Genomic DNA, 20556 nt, shown 5'->3' with positions numbered 1-20556 from the left:
GTGTGAGGTATAGTGTGTAGGTGTAGGGTATAGTGTATGTGGTGTAGGTGTAGGGTATAGTGTGTAGGTGTAGGGTATAGTGTATATGGCGTAGGTGTAGGGTATAGTGTATATGGTGTAGGTGAAAGGTATAGTGTTTGGTGTAGGGTATAGTATATATGGTGTAGGTGTAGGGTATAGTGTATATGGTGTAGGTGTAGGGTATAGTGTATGGTGTAGGGTATAGTGTATATGGTGTAGGTGTAAGGTATAGTGTTTAGTGTAGGGTATAGTGTGTAGGGTGTAGGTGTAGGGTAAAGTGTATATGGTGTAGGGTATAGTGTGTAGGGTATAGTGTATATGGTGTGGGGTATAGTTTGTAGGGTGTAGGTGTAGGGTATAGTGTATAGTGTGTAGGGTATAGTGTATATGGTGTGGGGTATGGTGTGGGGTATAGTGTGTAGGGTGTAGGTGTAGGGTATAGTGTATATGGTGTAGGTGCAGGGTATAGTGTATATGGTGTAGGTGTAGGGTATGGTGTAGGGTATATGGTGTAGGCTGTAGGTGTAGGGTATAGTGTATATGGTGTAGGTATAGGGTATAGTGTATATGGTGTAGGGTATAGTGTATATGGTACCCTACACCATATACACTATACCCTACATCATATACACTATACCCTACACCTACACCATATACACTATACACTACACCATACACACTATACCCTACACCATATACACTATACCCTACACCCTACACCATATACACTACACCCTACACCCTACACCATATACACTATACCCTACACCATATACACTATACCCTACACCTACACCATATACACTATACACTACACCATACACACTATACCCTACACCATATACCCTACACCCTACACCATATACACTATACCCTACACCTACACCATATACACTACACCCTACACCTACACCCTACACACTATACCCTACACCATACACTATACCCTACACCTACATAATACACACTATACCCTACACCATACACTATACCCTACACCATATACACTATACCCTACACCTACACCCTACACACTATACCCTACACCTACACACTATACCCTACACCCTACACCATATACACTATACCCTACACCTACACCAAATACACTATACCCTACACCTACACCATATACACTATACCCTACACCCTACACCATATACACTATACCCTACACCATATACACTATACCCTACACCATATACACTATACCCTACACCTACACCATACACACTATACCCTACACCATATACACTATACCCTACACCATATACACTATACCCTACACCTACACCATACACACTATACCCTACACCATATACACTATACCCTACACCATATACACTATACCCTACACCTACACCCTACACCCTACACCATACACTATAGCCTACACCATATACACTATACCCTACCCCTACACACTATACCCTACACCTACACACTATACCCTACACTCTACACCATATACACTATACCCTACACCTACACCATATACACTATACCCTACACCTACACCATATACACTATACCCTACACCCTACACCATATACACTATACCCTACACCATATACACTATACCCTACACCTACACCATACACACTATACCCTACACCATATACACTATACCCTACACCTACACCCTACACACTATACCCTACACCATACACTATAGCCTACACCATATACACTATACCCTACACCTATACCCTACACCATACACTATACCCTACACCATATACACTATACCCTACACCCTACACCATATACACTATACCCTACACCATATACACTATACCCTACACCTACACCATACACACTATACCCTACACCATATACACTATACCCTACACCTACACCCTACACACTATACCCTACACCATACATTATAGCCTACACCATATACACTATACCCTACACCTACACACTATACCCTATACCTACACACTATACCCTACACCATATACACTATACCCTACACCTACACCAAATACACTATACCCTACACCTACACCATATACACTATACCCTACACCCTACACCATATACACTATACCCTACACCCTACACCATATACACTATACCCTACACCTACACCATATACACTATACCCTACACCTACACCATATACACTATACCCTATACCCGACACCATATACACTATACCCTACATCAACACCATATACACTATACCCTACACCTACACCATATACACTATACCCTACACCTACACCATATACACTATACACTACACCATACACACTATACCCTACACCATATACCCTACACCCTACACTATATACACTATACCCTACACCTACACCATATACACTACACCCTACACCATATAGACTATACCCTACACCTACACCATATACACTATACCCTACACCTACACCCTACACACTATACCCTACACCTACACCCTACACACTATACCCCACACCATATACACTATACCCTGTGGGTGTAGGGTATAGTGTATATGATGTGGGTGTAGGGTATAGTGTATATGGTGTGGGTGTAGGGTATTGTGTATATGGTGTGGGTGTAGGGTATAGTGTATATGGTGTGGGTGTAGGGTATAGTGTATATGGTGTGGGTGTAGGGTATAGTGTATATGGTGTGGGTGTAGGGTATAGTGTATATGGTGTGGGTGTAGGGTATTGTGTATATGGTGTGGGTGTAGGGTATTGTGTATATGGTGTGGGTGTAGGGTATTGTGTATATGGTGTGGGTGTAGGGTATTGTGTATATGGTGTGGGTGTAGGGTATAGTGTATATGGTGTGGGTGTAGGGTATAGTGTATATGGTGTAGGGTGTAGGGTATAGTGTATATGGTGTAGGGTATAGTGTATATGGTGTAGGGTGTAGGGTATTGTGTATATGGTGTGGGTGTAGGGTATTGTGTATATGGTGTGGGTGTAGGGTATTGTGTATATGGTGTGGGTGTAGGGTATTGTGTATATGGTGTGGGTGTAGGGTATTGTGTATATGGTGTGGGTGTAGGGTATAGTGTATATGGTGTGGGTGTAGGGTATAGTGTATATGGTGTAGGGTATAGTGTATATGGTGTAGGGTATAGTGTATATGGTGTGGGTGTAGGGTATTGTGTATATGGTGTGGGTGTAGGGTATTGTGTATATGGTGTGGGTGTAGGGTATTGTGTATATGGTGTGGGTGTAGGGTATAGTGTATATGGTGTGGGTGTAGGGTATGGTGTAGATCAGGGGTGTCTAAACCTTTTTGGCTGACATATAGAAAAATAAACGAAGGACTAGGACACTCAGTTGACGTGAGGTACTGCTTAGGATATAATGTGTAGGGTATCTAGTGTGCAGTGTGTGGGGTAAAAGGGTCTGGGGTATATGGATGAGGGTGTGGCTCCAGTCTCAGTGACCGTGTAATTTTCTGTTTACCGCAATCTTGACTCATTCTGTGTGTGTGTTTAACTTGTCTCATGCTGCCCTCTACTGGTCATCACTCTCTGATAATGTAATGTGGGTTAAATTGTAATCTATTTTTGTATATTTTCTTTTTTTTGTTTGGTTTTTGTTTTTCAGAAAGTTCTCTATCGAGTAAACCCACCACTCCATCCACTCCCGCCATGTACAAGTTCAAACCGTCATTCGACACCATCCCCAAAGTACACTACCACGCCACTGGAGAGAAGGTCCTCTATCCCTCAATCCCTTTATTAAATTAAATGTTATGTAATGATATCCTTTTCATTTCAGAGTTAAAATATCGATGGCTTATCGCTTTCAGATCTCTATGTGTGAAGACTCTAAATCGTCTGCCATCTTGGAAGAGCGAGCTCACGATTATCGATCGGAGCCCAACCTGGATTTCCCGGATTACAGTGGTGCCGAAGCTCCTTCTCTCCATCGCCACTTCCTGTCGTCTCCGTTCCAGCTCGACTCGTACAGCCTGAAACACAGCAGCCGCAGGGACGAGCCTGTAAAGCTAGGGGGCGCCAAACCCGTGTCGGTCACGTCCACTCCTCACAGGGGCGTGTTTTCCCCCGGGACAATGTCCAGCCGGAATGCCAGTCTGTCCTACGACAGCTTATTAACCCCGAGCGTTGCCGTGGCACCTCCTGTGCCCTTCCACTCGCCCTACCTGCCGTCTAAGACCTGCCACATACGACGTCCCGAATTGCAGCACTATCCCTTGTCTCCCTACAGCCCCGCCCGGGTGGGGTACATGTACAGCCGAGAGCGGGACGGAGACAGAGATAGGGCTCCGTCTCCTGTCCGCTATGATAATCTCTCTAAAAGCATCATGGCATCCATCCAGGAGAGGAAAGAACTAGAAGAGAGGGAGAGGCTCCTCCATCGTCACGGTCATGCCAATGCACATAACCACTCCCACATTTACGCCAATGATTCCGGCGTCTTTGATGCACATTTTCCCGCCTCCAGAGGGTCTCGGGACGAGCTCACCAGGGTCGGGGTGATGTCCTTCGGTCCTCGCGCCCTTCACTCCTCGGCTTCATCGCTGGTCCGTGCTACCGGAGCGTCCACTTCCTCTCTGCGCGGCGAGACGGGAAATTATCGCTCGCCGACCCATCGGCCTCTTTCTCCATCACTTTCTCCACGTTCTCCGTCCTTCTCTCATCACAAACTGTCCTTCATCAGCGGAGTGGAGAGATCTGAATCACCTCACCTGGGCCACAGGTAAGACGTGGAAATAAAGACAGTGGTACCTTGAGCTATGAGTTTAATTGGTTCCGTGGACGAGCTCGTACCTCAAGTTTTTGCTCGCGTAACAAAGCAAACAATCGAGTGATGACTTGTACATTAATGCACCTGTAGGTCAACGTACCACTGTAGTGTAATTAGTTTAAATCTGATTGTTGGAATTGTATTTATAAAAATTTGTTTGATTTTCAGGGAGGAGCTGATTCGAGCGAAGGTTAACGGGCAGACGCGAGAGTGCCACCTGGTGTCGTCCTCTGGAACACCGCTCAGCCCGAGTGTCAAAAAAGTGACCGGTGTGGGCGGGACTACTTACGAGATCTCAGTGTGACAGATGCCTGGATTAGCCAATCCGTACGTGAGGAAATACTGCCATGGCGACCGACACTACCACGGGTGACCGAGAATGTCTTTCAGGATACTGTAACCGACCAATTAGAGCCTTTCTCACAGGGGCAGACGGGCCAATTGGAGCAGGTCTTTCATCGTTTTGGTCCAATTAGAGGAGGTCTCTCACTGTCTACGGCTGCTTTTGATTGGTGATCACAGAATCTCGGAGCTGAGACGTTACTGTGTGTGTGTGTGTGTGTGTGTGTGTGTGTGTGTGTGTGTGTAAATTCAGGAAATTTTTAATGGATCCCTTTATTCCTAAAGAAAATTGGTTTAAAAAGCTACAAAGAAAAACAATCCCCTCTGAAAAGGGCTGAAGTGTCTGTTAACTGTATCATCCAATAAAAAGGTGCTGTGTGTGTGTGTGTGTGTGTCTGTCTGTCTGTCTGTCAGGTGTAGGCCATCACCTTCTATTTTTACTGCCATCCTCATCATCCTTACACGCCATTTACCCCTACCCAGCGTTAGCGTTAGCATTAGCATGCAGCCTGTGTTATTCTGACTCTTATTCTTATTCTCAGAAACTTCTGGGTTTTTTAATAAGTAAAATAAAAGTCTGTAAATTTATTTCTAAATTTAATCTTAAGTGCATTACCAGCCATATTTGTTCTCAGAAAACGCTCAGAAACCTCAGATCTCCATGTTAGCGCTCTGGCTACAGACAGCGGCCATATTGGTTCTCTGCCTCTGAGCTGTAAAAGAAATAAGTAAAAGACATTTGAATAAACGTGTCGGCTTTCTTTAACGAGGCAGATAGGTTTAAATTGTTGCAAGTTTTTGTGTGTTTGTGTTTGTAACGCGGACGTTAGCATGTATTGTGTTACGAGTCAGTTTATTTAGCAGGTTAGCTAGCCGTGTTAGCATGCTACGTTTGTGGTGCAGTTAATTAAACATGAGGGGAAAAAACTCTCTGTAATGAAAAAAACGTGTTTCTGTGACGTAATGTACATCAGTGTCGATCAGCGTGTGTGTATCAGGGGGCACATACTTATAATCAATCTGCCTCTGCAGGGGGGTTACAGTTGTCTTACACTCAGGGCTCTGAAATGGAGACCTGGGGGAAATTCATCAACAGGACTGATGATGTGGCAGAGCTTTATTACATATTTAATCTCAATCAAATACACTGTATTTAAAGCTAACCTTACTCTGACTCCACCTCCACCTTAACCCCGCCCTGACTCCACCTTAACCTTACTCTGACTCCACCTTAACCCCGCCCTGACTCCACCTTAACCTTACTCTGACTCCACCTTAACCCCGCCCTGACTCCACCTTAACCTTACTTTGACTCCACCTAAACCCCACCCTGACTCCACCTTAACCCCGCCCTGACTCCACCTTAACCTTACTCTGACTCCACCTTAACCTTACTCTGACTCCACCTTAACCCCACTCTGACTCCACCTTAACCCCGCCCTGACTTCGCCTTAACCCTGCTTTGACTCCACCTTAACCGTACTCTGACTCCATCTCCACCTTATCCCTGCTCTGACTCCACCTCCATCTTAACTCCGCCCTGACTCCACCTTATCCCTGCTCTGACTCCACCTTGACTCCACTTTAACCCCGCCCTGACTCCACCTTAACCTGTCCTTACTCCACCCCCTGGTCTTACCGCCACTACACTACTGTGATCAGTGAACACACACACTACCAGTATGAACCTTCAGCTGTGAATCTCACCCTGTGAGAGCAGAACTCTACGTCCATACAGAGTTCCTGTAATGCTTCAACACTTCCTGCTTCTGTACTTGAAGTCCATCATTATCATCATCATCATCATCATCATCATCATCTTTTACACTGTAATATTTGTTATTTAAATATATATATTTTGTCTAAAGATTTCAGAGATGTGACATTGCACCCGCTGGGATCCAGAAAACATTTTATTTTTTCAGTTTTTTTCCCCAGTGCACACCTGATATCATGAGGACAGGTGTGTGTGTGTGTGTGTGTGTGTGTGTGTGTGTGTGTATTTAAGTTCAAATGGATGTACATTATTTAACCATTACACCTGAAAATGTCTGAAAAGGATTTCTAAACTAGTCTACTTTCATACGTTTACTTTTATACCATATATATATATAAAATTCTAATGATAAATATGAAGATGTATAAATATACAGCTGTGTGTGAGGAGTGATGTTTGTTTATGGCGTATTATGAGATGTGGTGTGGAAGGGTTTGGCCCTAGACAGGCTGTCTGGCACAGCAAAGCATTCTGGGAAAAAGAAACAATTAAATGAAGTGTGTATGATGGAGAAAAGGCGAATAAACTGTTTAAATAAAGAAAAAACGTATTATAGTTTGATATTGAGGTACAGCATTTATTTATTTTTTTTGTTCATCAAAAAAAGTCTAAATAAAAACATTTAGTCTGAAAATGTGGGAGTGTGTGTTTATTATTGTTGTATTTTGTGTAATTTAAAAATTATTTAAATGTTAATTATTTAATAAATAATTTAATTTAGTGAGTTACAGTGCTTTCAGTAGTTTTCAGACCTTCACTTTGTCCACATTGTGGTATGTTAAAACTTCATTCCTAAATGGATTCAATTTCATATTTTCCTCAAAATCATACAAACAAACCCCATAATGACATTGTGTTTCAAATCTTTGCAAATGTAGAAAAAAACAAATCACGTTCACCCTCCAATTAGGCCACGCCCATCACCCAGCCTAACCCCGCCCACATTTTATCCTTAAAAACAGAACTGGACAAACTCTAAAATTAAAAACGAATAAAACACATCTATCTATCCATCCATCCATCCATCCATCTATCCGTCTGTCTGTCTGTCTGTCTGTCTGTCTGTCTGTTTTTCTTTTGTTTATAAATATATAATAATTTTTACTTGAATAATTTAACTTGTGTGTTTAAGAGGAAAAACAAGAAAGTGTGTGTTTAAATTAAATATTCTTCAGCACATCGTGGCTGAGTGTGTGTGTGTGTGTGTGTGTGTGTGTGTGTGTGTGTGTGTGTGTGTGTGAGTGTGTGTGTGTGTGTGTGTGTGAGTGAGTGAGTGAGTGAGTGAGTGTGTGTGTGTGTGTGTGTGTGGGAATGTTATGGTTTCGTGAAAGTGCGGAGCGCTGCGCGTGCTTAAGTCAGTGCACGTCCCCGCGCTCTCAGGTGAATGCGTTCAGCGGTGTGTGTGTGCGCGCGCGCGGTCGGCATGTGTGTGTGTGTGTGTGTGAAAGTGAGGGGAAATGTTACTGCTCAGCCTGCAGGTTTTGTGCGCCGCGGCGGTGTGTGTGCTGTGTTCCAGCCAGAGGGTGAGTAACAACACCAAAACACCCTGTGTGTGTGTGTGTGTGTGTGTGTGTGTAAAAAAAATTACACTTAAATTTTAAGGACCTCACACAGATATTCTTCAGCTCTCTCACACACACACACACACACACACACACACACACACTCACTCTCCTCAGCGTGTTTGTTGTTGGAGGTGTAATGAGTCTGTAAACTCGCACTTGGGCATCATTTATCTGATTATTTACTTTTACGTGCAGTTTAACATCTGTGTGTGTGTGTGTGTGTGTGTGTGTGTGTGTGTGTGTGAGAGAGAGAGAGAGAGAGAGAGAGAGAGAGAGAGAGAGAGAGAGAGAGAGAAATGTTTTGTTTTGTGAGCTGTTCTTGTGATGAGACACATACTGGCATAATGTGCTGAAGAGTGTTTTATTTAAACACGCGTGTGTGTGTGTGTGTGTGTGTGTGTGTGTGTGTGTGTGTGTGTGTGTGTGTGTGTGTGTGATTGATGAATCATTGAGCTGTGAATCATGAACTTAGCTGGATTGGTAATGACTCACTCACTCACACACACACACACACACACACACTGCTCATTGTGAGTCTGGTGTTGTTGGGGTTGTGCAGTCAGAGCGTGTTGGTATCTGATCAGGAGGACAGAAGCTCCACTGTGCTGTATCTCTGTATGTCTCACTACAGTCTCAGTGTGAGTGAACAACATCTCACAGCTACACATACAACAGCCACAAAGAACCACACAGCCGTGAGTGTGTAGGTATGAGGCGGCATTTGGAGACGAGTTTTGCAACACACCAGTAGATGGCAGCACAAGGCTACACACAGTCACAGGGAGCACCGATCTTCATAAGTCAGTGTGGAAAAAGACATGGTCCAGTGATACATCTGGAGCTGTGCGACTGGTGCTGTTCTGAACACGTGCGTTACCACGTCTGCTGTTCTGACCACGTGGGCACCCTGTCACCGAGCTCCTCCTCACACGTGAAATTACACGATCTCATATCTGCACCCACACTACTCACCAGATTTGATTCCTGTGGACTTCCTCGTTTTCTTAAAGATGAAGATCCAAGTCACCACTTTGACACCAGTGTGGAGATCCGATCCGATCTCAGAAAGTGTTTGACACGCTTTCAAAAAGAAGACTTCCAGGACACGTTCCAGAAGAACACTGGAAGCTCTGTATTACTGTACAAGGGAACTTATTGATGCCACCTTGTACGTGTGTGCATCTAATCACAGGTGTACTGTTAGATCATCTTTACCATTTACTAACTCCTCCCCCTTTTACAGGGTGCCATTACTTCTGTCTAAGTACAGATTTGTATAGAGCATTTATTTTACAGTCGTTTATATTGAAGCTGGAAGAGAGCGAGGATGAGAAGAGTAAAAAGAATGCAAGAACTTCAGACAGTTAAGTGTGTGTGTGTGTGTGTGTGTGTGTGTGTGTGTGTGTGTGTGTGTGTGTGTGTGTGTGTGTGTGTTTATTAAAGGTCCAGCATGGCCCAGTCAGGGAGAGAAGCATAAACACAGCGCCTGGCACATTTCTCACAACCAGACAACAAAAGAGCCTACACTATATTGAGTCGTGTGTGTGTGTGTGTGTGTGTGTGTGTGTGTGTGTGTGTGTGTGTGTGTACTCAGCATCTTCATTATTACATGCCTGAGGAGACATGCTAAATGCTGCCTTTGTCCTCTTTTGTGGGCTGTTATTGGTACTGCAGATAAAAAAACAGGCTTCTTGTTGTCTAAATTTATTTGTTGTAGCATTTGTGTGTGTGTGTGTGTGTGTGTGTACATGCGTGGGTGGGTGGGTGTGTATCTGGTTTCACTGCAAGCACGACATGGTTGAATATCAAATAAACTTGTGAATTAGTGTGGAAAGAAATGCGGGGGTTTGAAATTCCTTTGTCGCTTTTATGTTTTTTTGTGTGTGTGTGTGTGTGTGTGTGTGTGTGTGTGTGTGTTAGCATGAATCTGACCGGTCTGTAAGGATTGTGTTTGGCTTCTCTATTTAAATTACACAAATATGTGAATTTAGAGTTTAGATTCCTATCAATGCAACACACACACACACAGACACACACGCACACACGCACACAGACACACACGCACACAGACACACACGCACTCAGACACACACGCACTCAGACACACACGCACTCAGACACACACGCACTCAGACACACACGCACTCAGACACACACGCACACAGACACACACGCACTCAGACACACACGCACTCAGACACACACGCACACAGACACACACGCACACAGACACACACGCACAGACACACACGCACACAGACACACACGCACACAGACACACACACTCACACACACGCAGACACACACACACTCACACAGACACACACACGCACGCAGACACACAGACACACACACACACACACCTGGGAAATTACTCTCAGCGCTGTGTTAATCAGTGCAGGATGTTTTAATGTGTTGATTTGGCATCGAGCTTCACAATAAACAGGATCAAATCACAAGATTCAGTGTTTTATTCTAGAATACATTTTTATTAGGACCTCACCCTCATCTCCTCTTTTAGCTGCCACTTGCTGCTAATTAATCGGCCAGACTGCTGAACCTCTACACAAACCAGCCCTCAGCCGCTGTCTAATGCGTTCGTCTGTTGAGCAAAAGGGGACATGAACCTCAGGAGAATGCGACACCTCAGACAAAACCACATTGACCTCACAGAAGGTCTGTCCACACATCTCAGTTGGGTCAGTTCAAGATCTTCGATAATAGCCAGACAGCCCCAGGACCTTCCTCACCCTTCATGTTGTAGGTCATGTAGAGGTCACTTCTGTCTCTTCAGAGATGCATGATATTAGAAATGTGAGGCATATCTAGCAAAGTACCAGATGTTATAGCACATGCTGGCTCTCTGCCTGAGCTTGGAACAGGGTTATGAGGGCCTGTTGTAACGACTGGTGGATGCAGGTGTGGGTTTGCCTGTGTTGCGTGATGACTCCATGACAGTGGATCTTCCTCACTGTCCCAGGCTTTAGCACCAGGTTGGCGTTCCTACGAGCTGAACCAGAAACGAGAAGACTGGAAAAAAACTTGGGATGAGCCACAGGTGAGAATCAGTCTGGACATTCAGGTCCAATCCATGAAGGTTTCAACCCACAGAACCTGCAGGTGCTAAAGAACCTGCTGATAACATTGTAATGTCAGATACCACACACCTTCAGAGGTCTGGTAGATCAGGATGGGGAGATCTGAGGGTCAAGGAGCCATGAGGAGGAACTGCACAATATCAATATTAGGCTGGTGCTTGTAATTTTGTGTGTGTGTGTGTGTGTGTGTGTGTGTGTGTGTGTGTGTGTGTGTGTGTGTGTGTTTGAAGTTGGAACTCAGCCTCCTTCTGCTCTTGAGAGTTCCTGCAACAACCTGCTGTAATTGTACACGTTTACAGAACAATTAATTTATTACAATATTATGAAAAACACAACACATTCACACACACTTACAAACTGACACCCACACACAAACACACTGATACACACAAACACTTTTCTTTCAGTGGGTTAGTTTTGTGTGTTAGTGGTGTGTATTTTCTTCAGTGTGTGTTAGTGTGTTTTCTTAGTGTTTGTTAGTTGTGTGTGGGTTTCCTCTGTGTTAGTTGTGTTTCCTCTGTGTGTGTTAGTTTTGTGCGTTTCCTCTGTGTGTGTTGGTTATGTGTTTTCTCTGTGTGTTAGTTGTGTGTGTTTCCTGTGATAGTTGTCTGTTTCCCCTCATTGTGTTTCCTGTGTGTGTGTGTGTGTGTTACTTGTGTTTCCTCTGTGTGTTACTTGTGTTTCCTCTGTGTGTTACTTGTGTTTCCTCTGTGTGTTACTTGTGTTTCCTCTGTGTGTTACTTGTGTTTCCTCTGTGTGTTACTTGTGTTTCCTCTGTGTGTTACTTGTGTTTCCTCTGTGTGTGTTAGTTGTTTCCTTTGTGTGTTTCCTCTGTGTGTGTTAGTTGTTTCCTTTGTGTGTTTCCTCTGTGTGTGTTAGTGTGTGTTAGTTGTGTTTCTTCTCAGTGTGTGTTAGTTGGGTGTTTCTTCAGAGTGTGTGTTAGTTGTGTGCGTTTCTTCTCAGTGTGTGTTACTTGTGTTTCCTCTGTGTGTTAGTTGTTTCCTTTGTGTGTTTCCTCTGTGTGTGTTAGTGTGTTAGTTGTGTGTTTCTTCTCAGTGTGTGTTAGTTGTGTGTTTCTTCTCAGTGTGTGTTAGTTGTGTGTTTCTTCTCAGTGTGTGTTAGTTGTGTGTTTCTTCTCAGTGTGTGTTAGTTGTGTGTTTCTTCTCAGTGTGTGTTAGTTGTGTGTTTCTTCTCAGTGTGTGTTAGTTGTGTGTTTCTTCTCAGTGTGTGTTAGTTGTGTGTTTCTTCTCAGTGTGTGTTAGTTGTGTGTTTCTTCTCAGTGTGTGTTAGTTGTGTGTTTCTTCTCAGTGTGTGTTAGTTGTGTGTTTCTTCTCAGTGTGTGTTAGTTGTGTGTTTCTTCTCAGTGTGTGTTAGTTGTGTTTCCTTTGTGTGTTTTCTTTGTGTGTTAGTGTGTTAGTTGTGTGTTTCCTCTGTGTGTGTTAGTTGTGTGTTTCTTCTCAGTGTGTTAGTTGTGTGTGTTTCCTCTCAGTGTGTGTTAGTTGTGTGTTTCTTCTCAGTGTGTTAGTTGTGTGTTTCTTCTCAGTGTGTTAGTTGTGTTTCCTTTGTGTGTTTTCTTTGTGTGTTAGTGTGTTACCTCTCAGTGTGTGCTAGTTGTGTGTTTCCTCTCAGTGTGTGCTAGTTGTGTGTTTCCTCTCAGTGTGTGCTAGTTGTGTGTTTCCTCTCAGTGTGTGCTAGTTGTGTGTTTCCTCTCAGTGTGTGCTAGTTGTGTGTTTCCTCTCAGTGTGTGCTAGTTGTGTGTTTCCTCTCAGTGTGTGCTAGTTGTGTGTGTTTCCTCTCAGTGTGTGAGAAGTTCTCACAGTTAGCGCAGTAGCATGTAGCACGCCTGGCGTATAGCATTAACATAACGCTATTAAAATAACAACACTAATCATGAATATAAACCCGTTACAGCTGCTGTTTTAGAGAATTCCTTCTGACCAATCAGGATCCAGAATTCAGCAGCAGTTCTAACTGATGTTTGTGTGTTTGCAGGTGTTTTTTGGATGTGGGGCGAGGTTGGACGTTGTGGACATTCAGGGTCTCATTCTGTCTCCTGGTTTTCCAAGTAACTACTCGTCTGGGATGCACTGCGTCTGGCAGTTTTTTGTCCCTGAAGGTCATCGCTTAACCATGGAAATGTTTGATTTTGACATTTTTGAGAGTTCTGAGAGAAACCTGACCCTGTCTGTAGACACGCTCATGAGTGAAGGTGGTGAAGAGCATCTCCATACTAACAGAGTTCCACCTGGAGGAACGTCAGGAATCGGTGAAGAATTGGACGCAATGGAGTCCAAATTGTGGAACACCAGACCTCCGTTATCAGAGAAAGTAAAAAAATCCGTGTTTCCTTCATCTTCAGAGGATGACCTGGAACCTCCACCCAGCAGCTCCTCTACTGTCCCCGAGGACGAAGCTGAGACCCCGCTGCTGGTAAAGGACACGTGTCCTGACGATGTTCTGTACATCACAGATCTGATCACGTTCTCTTCGCGGTTTTGTGGCTCCAGACGTCCGTCTGATGGCCAGCTGGTGTTTGGATCCGAAGTGGAGATGGTCGAGGTGATCATGGAGCTCATTACTAACACAGTCCGGGGTCGAGGATTTGCTCTGGTCTTCCGTTATCACAACGGAACATCTGTAGCATCCGTCGGGGGTCAAAGGTCGGCAGAGGCGTCTGTTGGCGCAGGAGAAGTTCTGCTAGCTGTTGTTAGTCTTGCTGCCTTTTTTGCTACAAGTCTGACCATCGTTCTCTGTGTGTCTCTGAGGTAAGACTGAGAGGAGGCGGAGTCAGAGGGAGGGGGTGGGGTTTGAGAGGTCTGAATTAAACTTGTATAGTGTGCTATGTTTAATATTTGTTAAATCGGTAGCATTAGCGTTATGTGGCAGGTGTTCAGTGTTGGTCCAGCTGGAGCTTTTGTCTTCTGTTTGAAGGAGATTTAAGCTCCTGTGTGGGTGTGAGGACTTTGAAGTGTAAATCCGCCGACTCGAACCTGCACTTCTTCCTTTTATCTTAAATTCAAAAAACAATAAACCACATAAAGGAAAGAACGAAGCAACAGAAGATTCCCAGGAGGATTTCTCAGGGAGGAAAAAGATCAGAGTTTCAGGACTTTGTGACAAGAAAAAGGGGTCAGGATTTTAAAATCTTTTTTTTATCTCGATGTGACGGGGACTTGGGTTGGGGTTGGGGTTGGGGTTGGGGTTAGGGTTGGGGTTGGGGTTGGGGTTGGGGTTGGGGTTGGGGTTAGGTTTGGGGTTGGGGTTAGGGTTGGGGATGGGGTTAGGGATGGGGTGGGGGATGGGGTTGGGGTTGGGGATGGGGTTAGGGATGGGGTGGGGGATGGGGTTGGGGTTGGGGATGGGGTTAGGGATGGGGTGGGGGTTGGGGTTGGGGTTAGGTTTGGGGTTGGGGTTAGGGTTGGGGATGGGGTTAGGGATGGGGTGGGGGATGGGGTTGGGGATGGGGTTAGGGATGGGGTGGGGGATGGGGTTAGGGATGGGGTTGGGGATGGGGTTGGGGTTAGGGTTGGGGTTAAGGTTAGGGTTGGGGATGGGGTTAGGTTTAGGGTTGGGGATGGGGTTGGGGATGGGGTTGGGGTTGGGGATGAGGTTGAGGTTGGGGATGAGGTTGAGGTTGAGGTTGAGGTTAGGGTTGGGGTTGAGGTTAGGGTTGGGGTTAGGGTTGGGGTTGGGGTTAGGGTTGGGGTTAGGGTTGGGGTTAGGGTTGGGGATGGGGTTAGGGTTGGGGTTAGGGTTGGGGTTAGGGTTAGGGTTGGGGTTAGGGTTGGGGATGGGGTTAGGGTTGGGGTTGGGGATGGGGTTGGGGTTGGGGATGGGGTTGGGGTTAGGGTTGGGGTTATGGTTGGGGATGGGGTTAGGGTTGGGGATGGGGTTGGGGTTGGGGTTGGGGATGGGGTTGGGGATGGGGTTGGGGTTAGGGTTGGGGATGGGGTTGGGGTTGAGGTTGAGGTTGGGGTTGGGGTTTTTGGACGCTAGTATTTTTTTATTTGAGTTAACAGTGTGATCTCGTCAGGACGCACGCTGATCCTCCGTACACATCTAACATAAAGATCTTCACCATACTGGGAGTTTTTTATGATCTGCAATATAATATACAGTATCATGAATAATAAGTCACAAAACACTGAGAAATCGTTTTTATTTCCTTTTTTATGTGTATTTGTTTTATAAATAATTAGATATTAGAGGCATCTGATATTATAAAGTTTAACTGTAAAAATATATTTTACATAATTTATTTTAGGGAGAAATATTTTTGTTTCCTGTAAATACATTTTTTATTTAATATAAAAAGTTATCACCAAGTTTCAGCCCGAGGACAAAACTGCAATAAAATAAAATGTAATAAAAACTTTAATAATGTATTAAAGAAATAAATGTAAAAAATTATTTTTTGGAAATATATTTTGAAGAAACGCTTAGATGTCTCTCGATATAGTGTACTGCAATAATTTGTTTATTTGTATCAAATATTAAAAAATATTTTGTTTTATTAAACCAGCAGGCATTTTATTAATTTTTTGTATTTATTTATAAATTGTTTTTAAGATTTAAACTGTTCAAATTATACCATTCACAAATTTTAATAATAATATTTAATAATAATAATAATAAACTGTTAATAAAAATGAAAAGCAATTATTTTCTTTTGCGTTTGTTTCCCCCCAAATCCGCACTGAAATTGAACTGAATCGTGACTTTTGTGTATCGTTACACCACTAATACAGAAGCTTCTGTTCTGAAGAGAAAAATGCCTGAGTGAAGATCAGTGAGATCAGAAACGAGTCGCTTTGAGAAGCTCATGTTCAAGTGATTTTTACAAACAGGCTGTAAAAACACACACGATCAATTTTGTGTAAGAGAAAGAAATGTATAAAAAACTTGAATTGATTGTAATTGTTGTAATAATAATTGTCGTCACTGATTTCTTATTTTTAGAACTAAACTGTGTGCAAACGACTCCAGCGTGACCTCATCCATCACCCCTGAGGTACATCAGCACAGGAAACACATCAGTGATCAGACATGTTGCTCGTTCATCACACACACACACACACACACACTCACACACACTCACACACACATACACACACTATTTACCTGGAGGAACAGTTGTGTAAGATGTGTGATGTTTAAAAGGTCCTATAGAGATATTTGTTGAGTTGTGTGGATGTGAGTTGTGTGGATGTGAGTTGTGTAGATGTGAGTTGTGTAGATGTTATTCCTGAAAATAAAAGGAAACTCACTGTACTATAAACACTGTGTTTTAGTTTGAAATGATCCCAAACTTTGGAAACTTTGTCATTTTCTTCGGCCTGAATCCTATGGAAGCCCGTTTCCGCCACATTAAAAAAACTTTGCCTTATTCCGACTCTCTTTTCTCACAATTGTGACTTTAGTTCTGTCTTCTCCAGAGCTGATTGTTCGAGTTCTCTTCAGGAATCAGAGGTTTAGTTTGATGCATTTTATTTTCACTGTGTAAAACTTTACAGCACTACAAAGGGCGTTTTTTGGAATTGCAAAAAAAAAAAAAAAGGGAAATTAGGCAAAATTTTTGTGGTGAAAATGAGCTTCCATATGAATCTTCTCCGCACCCCTAGCTGTTTTCTCCTCGTTTCTCCATTTTCCATTCTGCAGTGTCATCTGTGTTCCCTGTCCAGAGCATGCCAGAGTTTAGCAGGTGGTGCGTCAGTAATAATGGTCCGTTTGGAAACACGGTGCTCTGTGTTTAGAAAAAAATGTGTAAGTTGTGTAAATGTGTAAGTTGTGTAAATGTGTAAGTTGTGTAAATGTGTAAGTTGTGTTCCAGGTCCCAGTTCAGAACCTTCAAACTGATGTCAGTGAACTTCAGCTGGTTACTGCCAATCATCCTGAACAAGAACGTAACAAAATCAACAACTCCAGTTTACCTCACACGGGTAACGCCCACCTTTTACCTCACACGGGTAACGCCCATGTTTTTACCTCAAACGGGTAACGCCCATGTTTGTACCTCAAACGGGTAACGCCCATGTTTGTACCTCAAACGGGTAACGCCCATGTTTGTACCTCACACGGGTAAAGCTCACGTTTTTACCTCAAACGGGTAACGCCCACGTTTTTTTTCCTTCACACTGATAACCCCCACGTTTTAACCTCACACAGGTAACACACCAACTTTATCTCATACAGGTAACGCCTCAGAATACCGAAGTTTCAAAAATGCTAATCTGGAGTGTTCTAATGGTCTGATGGAGATGGACCTGAGGGCAGATGAAGTGTTTGTGATCTCAAACACAGACACCCCGTCGTTTACTCCTTGCATGGTACACACACACGTACGTACACACACACACACACACACACACACACACACACCTGCTCTATTCAGTAGTGTGAGTTGTTACTTGCTGAGTGAGGAACTGAATGTACTCTGACAGTATCTCAGATTATCCTGTACAGTAGTGGATTCTCGAGATGAAGGTGTGATTAGTGCACAAAATCTCCTTGTAATATGAAGTGGATTTAGGACGTGTCAGACCTACAGACCTACAGAGACACACACACACACACACACACACACACACACACACACACACACATTTGGAAGCAGGCAGGGTGATGTTATCTAACCTCACAAATCGAAGCAGATGAGTTCTTTTGACCTGTTTGTTGTTTGGTCTGGTTTGTGCATCTTTACACAATGGGTTCATTTAATCCTGGAACAATCAGACTTCATCACGTTGGTCTGTGTGATGAACCAGATGTTTAGACCACAGCACTCTTGTCACATCTGCTTCTGTCCCATGATTTAACTGATTTTGAGAAGGTCTGAGATGGTCAGTGCTGAGACAGTGGAGTCTTTACTGTATAAAGGAAACTGTGATGATGGACATTCTAAGGTTCCCTTCCGGTTTCTTTCATGGTTTCTTCTGCGTAAAGTCTCAGGGAGTTTTATTCTTCACCACAGTCACCACTGGATCCCTCATTAGGGATAAACGTATAAGGAACAAACGTATCCATTCCAACCATGTGGATTGTTAAAAACGCTCTACATAAGAAACTAAACTGAATTAAAAATGACCTTTTAATGACTATTTATTGATTCCTGTAATATGTCAGGATTATAAAATAATTATCGCTGTTACTCGTTTGAATAAACATTCGAATTACTGCAACTCCTTTAACAGCATCGTGAACGTTTTCTGCGAGGCAGTGACACCGGGTCCGTGCAGCCGTCTGATTGGATGCCTCGCAGCGAGCCTTCCGATTGGCCGAGCCGTGGCAGCCATGTTGGATCCCCGCGTCCTCGAGCGTGGAGTGTCCGAACCTTTCACGACTTCCTACTTCCTTTTCCACAATTAAACAGGAAGTGGTGCAGCTGGAATTTAACAAGCCCCTTCACCAAACTGGTGGAAAGCGTGAGTTCATCTATTATTATTTATTTATTCGAAAATGATCAGGTATGTGAGTCACTGATTGACTTTAATTTTCGATCAGTTCAATCGGATTATTGTAGGTTTTGGAGGATTATTAGGATTGTGTGTGTGATTAAGTGCATTTTAAGGCGGATTTAAGATGTGTCCCACTCCACAACACACCCTAAACTCGCTCAGGATCAGAACTTCTCAAAACCTGACCCTTCTGCATGTGTTTGAGTCGTGAATAATCATCTACACGTGTTTAGTGATGCGTTTGGTTCCTCAGGTTTCTCCAGGTTCTGTGATGGACGGCCGCGATGCCATGGAGGTTCCTTTGGCTCAGCATAAGCGCCGTTACGACACGTCACGCTCACACACGTCTCAGCAGATCAGTGAGCCCGATGGCGCCCTCTGTGGGCCGGAGCAGGGCATGCAGATTAAAATTTGCGAATTCCCCGCTGACGGCAATGATAATAACCTCAGCGTTCCTGTGTTTGCCATTTCAGAAGAAGACGATCGAGAGCCTCTGGTTTTCTCTGAACATCAACACAAAACCAAAAACGATGAGATCGGGAGTCACCGGTCCTTTACGTCATTAGGCTCCGCCCATTTGGCTTTCACGGATGAAGAATTGGCTGTATTGAAAAAGAACACTAGTAAGATCCAGCTACCATCGCTGAGTCATGTGACTGTGTCATGTGACTCTGAGGGAAAGAACACATGATCGTCTCGGCATGTTGTCTGTTTTACACTAAAAAATCAATGATTCGAGGTGTTTGCTGTGTGTGAAGCTGATGGATCTTACGAGATCTTTGTTGTTTCCTAATGTCTCCGAGAACCCAAAGTAAATGGGGGCGGCATCTTGGACAATTTTGACTCCTCTAAACACTGCTGATGGATTTGTACATTAACAGGCTCGTGCCCCTTCACATAACAAAGTACATTTTTGATACTGAAAAATATTTAAATGTTTTTTTGTGGGCGGAAAATAATATAAAGTAAAAAAGATTGTTATTAATCCACCACAGATTCGTATCATTAATAGCTTCTAAAATAGATATATTTACTCTTTACTCTGCATGTTTACTGGGATTAATCAGCACCTCAGCCTCATGAATATGACTTTTGTAAATCCAGCATTAATGCATGTCATTACTGTGTGTCATGTTTGTAAATGCAGCCACGGTGATGATGTTCTCCTGTGAGCAATGTTGCGTCATTAAATATATAAGTATAAAAAAAAAATGCATTGACTAACAAATGAATATCAATAAAATATGATGTGACTGTCGGCAGAACCCGTGATGTGTAAATGTTTTTCATGAATGTTTTCCAATTTAATTGACATTACATACAGTTTAGTAGAGTGTATTGGTGTGATAGATTCAGTTTAGTAAACCGACTTCAGTGTAAGTAGTAAAATGTGATGAATGTAGTGAGTTTATGACGTATATTACAGTATAAACATCATCTTATAGTTTTTTGAAGTGAGATTGTAAAAGTAGCATGTAGTGTGTGTGTGTGTGTGTGTGTGTGTGTGTGAAGTATGATGTGCAACAGTAATTGTAAAAAAATGGCTTTACATCAGTAACAAACAGTGAAAAT

At 43.4% G+C, this 20556-nt stretch overlaps 2 protein-coding genes across 3 annotated transcripts in view; both read left to right on the top strand.

Annotated features, from left to right (window-relative positions):
• zdhhc8b (zDHHC palmitoyltransferase 8b) overlaps positions 1–7501 on the top strand; it is a 32734-nt gene extending 25233 nt beyond the window's left edge. Inside the window, exons 9-11 of the mRNA XM_083527359.1 lie at positions 3585–3694; positions 3790–4700; positions 4917–7501. Of these exons, the coding sequence (XP_083383485.1) occupies positions 3585–3694; positions 3790–4700; positions 4917–5052 (1157 nt within the window). The 3' untranslated portion in view covers positions 5053–7501. The remainder of the gene's footprint in view (positions 1–3584; positions 3695–3789; positions 4701–4916) is intronic.
• A 593-nt stretch (positions 7502–8094) lies between these two features.
• On the top strand, positions 8095–20240 carry LOC310718504 (uncharacterized protein). 2 transcript variants are annotated; one of them, XM_083527373.1, is made up of 8 exons: positions 8095–8390; positions 11413–11490; positions 13523–14295; positions 16490–16541; positions 17361–17469; positions 17723–17856; positions 18721–18951; positions 19238–20240. In XM_083527373.1, exons 1-8 carry the CDS (start codon positions 8325–8327, stop codon positions 19673–19675), a joined length of 1881 nt encoding a protein of 626 aa, XP_083383499.1. In that variant the 5' UTR covers positions 8095–8324; the 3' UTR covers positions 19676–20240. The 2 variants fall into 2 exon arrangements, with proteins under 2 accessions (XP_083383499.1, XP_083383500.1); XM_083527374.1 differs by lacking the exon at positions 11413–11490 and having other exon boundaries at positions 8155–8390.
• Positions 20241–20556: the final 316 nt, after the last annotated feature.

This window comes from Silurus aristotelis, assembly GCF_946808225.1.
Source record: "Silurus aristotelis genome assembly, chromosome: 23".
Taxonomy (NCBI): Eukaryota; Metazoa; Chordata; class Actinopteri; order Siluriformes; family Siluridae; genus Silurus; species Silurus aristotelis.
Note: the sequence above shows the minus strand (reverse complement) of the source record. Positions and strands in the feature narration are given on the sequence as shown.

Coding starts and splice junctions, on each gene's coding strand:
- LOC310718504 (XM_083527373.1), top strand. CDS start 8,325: ATGTTACTGCTCAGCCTGCAGGTTTTGTGCGCCGCGGCGGTGTGTGTG. Junction 8,391..11,412: donor TGCTGTGTTCCAGCCAGAGG/GTGAGTAACAAC, acceptor TCACTGTCCCAG/GCTTTAGCACCAGGTTGGCG. Junction 17,857..18,720: donor CGTCGTTTACTCCTTGCATG/GTACACACACAC, acceptor CTCCTTTAACAG/CATCGTGAACGTTTTCTGCG.